This window comes from Montipora capricornis, chromosome 6, assembly GCF_036669925.1.
Source record: "Montipora capricornis isolate CH-2021 chromosome 6, ASM3666992v2, whole genome shotgun sequence".
NCBI lineage: Eukaryota > Metazoa > Cnidaria > Anthozoa > Scleractinia > Acroporidae > Montipora > Montipora capricornis.
Window position 1 is genome coordinate 64980435 of NC_090888.1, and position 5000 is coordinate 64985434.

At 39.6% G+C, this 5000-nt stretch overlaps 1 protein-coding gene across 1 annotated transcript in view; it reads right to left on the minus strand.

The window, feature by feature from the left end:
* LOC138052893 (intermembrane lipid transfer protein VPS13C-like) overlaps window positions 1-5000 on the minus strand; it is a 126760-nt gene that overhangs the window by 10846 nt on the left and 110914 nt on the right. Inside the window, exons 103-109 of the mRNA XM_068899488.1 lie at window positions 3725-3806; window positions 2821-2934; window positions 1919-1994; window positions 1475-1560; window positions 759-836; window positions 627-672; window positions 1-68 (exon numbers count right to left, since the gene is read on the minus strand). The exon at window positions 1-68 is cut by the window's left edge and continues 56 nt beyond it. Coding sequence (XP_068755589.1) covers window positions 1-68; window positions 627-672; window positions 759-836; window positions 1475-1560; window positions 1919-1994; window positions 2821-2934; window positions 3725-3806 — 550 coding nt within the window. The remainder of the gene's footprint in view (window positions 69-626; window positions 673-758; window positions 837-1474; window positions 1561-1918; window positions 1995-2820; window positions 2935-3724; window positions 3807-5000) is intronic.

The following is a 5000-nucleotide window of genomic DNA, read 5'->3' on the forward strand; positions in this document are numbered from 1 at the left end:
AGTAAGCACCCCAAGTAGACCTTTCCCAATTCCCTTGAAGAAACCCTCCACACCGTCAGAACGAGCACCTTGTGATTGGAAAAGAAACCACAGACGTTTTTGAGGCCAACTGATAGCACAGTAGTTTTCATAGTTTTCATCTTATTGAAAACCTCAAAGACTGAGAGAGAGGGAGAGCCGGGAATTCATCTTCTTTAAACTCTACACGGTGTTCTACTGGGAGACTACAACTTGTTGATCGCAACAGTACACTACCTGGGACGAAAGACAATTTCTGAACTGACTTCAGTTCAATCAAAATGCGCGTACGACAACACTTTGTGTGATGTCACAGCCGTGTTTCCATACTCTCATCTAAACACAGCTATTGACTAATGAGAATTTTTTTCCTAATTATGAATTAGGTCTATTCATAGAAGAAAATCCAATTTAACTCAACTCAAACACTATTTTTTAGGAGGGGGAAAGACCAGAGTAACCAGAGAAAAACCTCCCGGAGCAGAATAGAGAAACCAACAAACTCAACCCACATATGACGCTGAGTCTGGGAATCGAACCACGACCACATTGGTGGGAGGCGAGTGCTCTCACCACTGCGCCATCCCTGCACATGGATGTTCACGTACCTTCCACAGGTTTGACTACCACCCCGGACACTCCAAAAAACAAACCCTGAAAAAAATAATAACAGCAACAACTTAAAGGCACACAAAAAAACTCGTTTAACCGAAGATATGATAACACTATTTTAAACTCACCATCAAAAGACTATTTCCACCCTTGATCAAACCTTGCCCAATGCCTCGAGGGTGTTGGCGCATGCGCAAACGCCTCCGCTAAAAAAAAGAAACGAAACAGTTGGTAAAGTCCTTTATTACACATAACATGAGAATTTTATTCCATAAAGCTCATTTGTACAAATCTATACGCTTTATTTGCACATGAGGAAAAGGCTTATACAGCCAATCAGAATGGCGTACAGCTATTTCACATGTGGAAGTATAACCAATCAACGATAGCGTAAAGGCGTTTCCATGCCAATCACTCGTGCATCTCGTGCAAATCGTACTTTGTTATTGAATTAAATTAAATTTGCATTTGGTTCTATTGTTAGTGAGTTTTTGTTTCTAATTTGCGTTCAGAAAACAATTTCAATGAAAATTCTCGTCTTATATGTAATAAACAGTTCACGACATAGAAAGTGCTTTGTACGGGGTTTTATTCACTCGTTGTTTGTGTCAAAAACCCTCACTCGCTCGTTCCTCGCTCGTTCGGGTTTTTGACACAAACAACTCGTGGATAAAACCCCGTACGCCGCACTTTCTATGACGTAAACTATATGTATTTATCAATAATCAATGTTGAATCGAGCATTGTCGGAAAACATCCCAGTTCTTCAACCAGGCGTCGAACGCATGGCCTTCTCAGTTCTGCTTTCTAGTTCATGACAGCGAATGTTGGAGGCGGTACTTACCATCTGGAAATTTGAATCAAAGGTAAGCGTAGCCACGGCCTGACCCAAGGAACCAGTAATTCGGGAGAAAGCTCCAGCGGTACCCCCTGAAATGACAGGGTAAAAGGTGATACATTTTCACCAGAAACCCATAAGGGTTGAAACGTGTAACGGCCCCTTGTGTGCTGGGAAACAAGCTTCTGAATATTCAATTTGCTAAGTACCATATTTGGAACAACAAGAGCGAGGGGTTTCCAAATATGGTACTTAGCACTGAAAAATTCAACCAATCAGTTCGCACTGAATATTCGGAAGCTGTGAACGCGCGTTACACGTTTCAACTCTTATGGGTTTCTGTTTTCACTCAACAACGATATCAATTTTGCAAACTGAACGAGAAACTGAGAACCAGTGCAAACGCTCGTCAACATCAATATCCCCTAAAGTATAAAGAGGATGATTTACCTATTACATGACCCAGCAAACTCTTTACACCTCGGGCAAATCCTTCGGCAAACTCGCCTGGTCCTGCAATGATACCCTACAAAGAGAAGGGTACATTGTACCTCCATCAAATTAATTCAATAATTGACCACTCGCAATAGAGGTTCTTTTCATGGTCATTGAGGCAAATATTAACGATACAACTGAACAGAACAACTTTTAAGAACCCCAACTGCCTGAGACAAATCAGTATGCGATTTACAAGCACAACCGAGAAGATGAACCACGGATTCAGAAAACGACAGTTTACTTGGTCAGAACGGGAGATGAAACGGGGATATCAATCTCCAGATGTCAAGGCAAGAGCCCTATGCATTCGGCCACGCTGCCTACATAATCCGACATTCATGTAAATGTATATAAAGCCGACCACAAGTGCTGCACTAACACACACTTAGTCAAATCACACCAGAGCGGGAAAAACCAAAGTACGCCAAAAAAACAAAGAAAGACCTTTCGTAACAGAGTAGCTACAAATGAACTATCACTGAAGGAATGTGGTTTTTTGAAGTATAAAAAAGCTGAGAAAAATTGGGAAAAAATGGGAGAACTCCTAACTCAATTCCGATTACCTATTTAGAAGCTCTTCCGCTAAACATTAGCAGACTTAGACGCTTTTAAGGACTTATTGTTGTTTCGGTAAAGGATACTCACAAGAATGTTTTTACATCACCACTTTTATTTTTCTCCTAAACGAGTAAGTTGTGAAAGGTTAATGAAGAATCAAACTTTTGCGCAACACGTACTTTACAATTCAATAACCTCGGGGACGGAATTAATTACAACGCATGAAGGATTGGTTTTTAGAATATCAAGATTGCCAAATGCCATGCGAACAAACACAGAAAATCGTGAAATTATACCTGGTAAGGCTCATAGAAGAAATCCTTAACTCCCTCACCAATGCCATGAATCAGTGCATAGGGATTACCAAGGACGTCAAGTCCAAATATAAGAACATAGACTTGGCGAACAGCCTGCAACAGACATTAAATCAATGCAGTTGACTCACAAGGTTAAGACTGTGGACGGACACGTGCAAATGAACGAAGACGCACATAAAAGATTGCTGTTGCGCACAAAGCAGTCTCGCCTTCTTCACCTATGGAACAAGCTACCTACATATGTCAAACTGTCACCCAATTTAAATGCATTTCATAAAAATCTGGAGACTATTAAATCTTTTAAATTTAAGGACTGGCTGTCTATGTAATTATTGCCAATCATGAATTTTTTAATGTTTAGGTGATAACTTTAGGCTTGATGTGTACATATTTACAACTAAATATTATCTAGTTCATTATAGATAACAATTGTTTATAATTTCATGTATGTAACTTCTACGTAATTTTGATATTATTGTTATTACGTTATCTTTTATTTGTTTTTTGTCATGCGTTTTATACATGAGCCTCGGGCTCGGATACTGAGGGCAACCTCAATCCCACGCAATGACTTTAATAGATTGATTGATACAAAAAAAGGACTGAGGAAGTCGCTCGGAAAATTACATTAAAGATAACAAGTAAAACGGTAACCCCTTTTACACACGCACAAAATTGGCACGGCCCAAAATAGCGGCACGGTAACAATATTTGAGTGAAGAGCGCACCTCCAGAGATGTGCTGGGCACCCCTATAATTTCTGGCACGGGTGCCTAATATGCCTTCTATTTGTTCTGTTTACACTCGAAATAATTACCGTGCCGTGCCAGATTTCTGTGCTAGTGTGAAGTGGGTTTTTTGTCGCAAGATAACATTTACTGACCTGCATAGTGTAATGACGGGTGATCTGGGAGACGAGCTTTTCTTGCGTTATGAATACACCGACCCGTTGAAAATAAGCAAGTCTGCGGAAAACAAACAAACAAAACATAAAACCAACAGACAGCCCTTTCCCTATAGTAGAAGCTGTCTTTGGTTGCCTGCTTTTTTGGGAAAATCGAAATCCGGAATTCTGCGCTCGGAACACTTAAACGCACTTTGATTTTGTTTTCCAAAAATACTTAAACAGATATTGAAGCTAAAGTATTGAACCACATTCAATGCAGATACAATGTACTTTGGATACACGAATCCGGGCTTTCAAGTATTCATGAACTTAAAAAGGATAAAAGATTCGAAAACAGTGCTTGCGGCCAGCGGCCAGCCCCATTTACACTAGCAAGTTTTTCTTCACAAGTCCTCTTGTCAAGGAAAACTTGCCGACTGTACACACTGGCAAGTTCTCCTTAAAAAGTTTTTCCTCGACAAGGTTTCCTTGGTGGTGTAAATGAAAAACATGACAAGTTTTCCTTGACAAGTGCACTTGTCAAGTAATTTGCACTAGCAAATATCGTCCTTGACAAGTTTTTTTTTGACAAGTGTCCTTGTTCAAAAACTAGCATTCTAGTTTTTGAACAAGAACACTTGTCAAGGAAAAACTTGCCATATTTTTCCATTTACACTGCCAAGGAAAAAGTATCAAGGAAAACTTGCTAGTGTAAATGAGGCTTAACTTTGAGCACAGAAGGTTGTCCGTAGTCACGACGAATACGAAGGAAACGTTGACGAAAATGTCTCCTCAAAATATAACTTTCCATTGTCGTTTAATAGTTTTAGCGATTATTCCCTCTCGCTAATGTTGTACAATGCGGGCGACGTATTATTAAAATAAATTAGTTCGAGCGATTTCAGAGCAAAAAAAGAGAATGAAAGATTGACATGTATATGCTCACGTTGTCGTCAAAATCTCAAGTTGGTGATTTTACGTCGTTATTCTGAGTACCGCAAAAAGAAGTGCGTGACACACGTGCAGCACGATTCTTTTCCTCTTTTAACCGATGGTGTTATTGTTTTGTGGCTCGTAAATCATAAGTCCCTAATGAATCTGCAACGCAGCCTTAGTCACGCATTTTTAAAACGTATACCATCCTTTCCTTATCTTATTCACTTAAAGCAACAATTTCCCGTTTGCATGCCCCGTTGTTACCAGTTGCCTCACTCAAGTTATTTTTTTGGATCGCAAATAAATATTTATATACAGGAAGCTAAATTACACATTT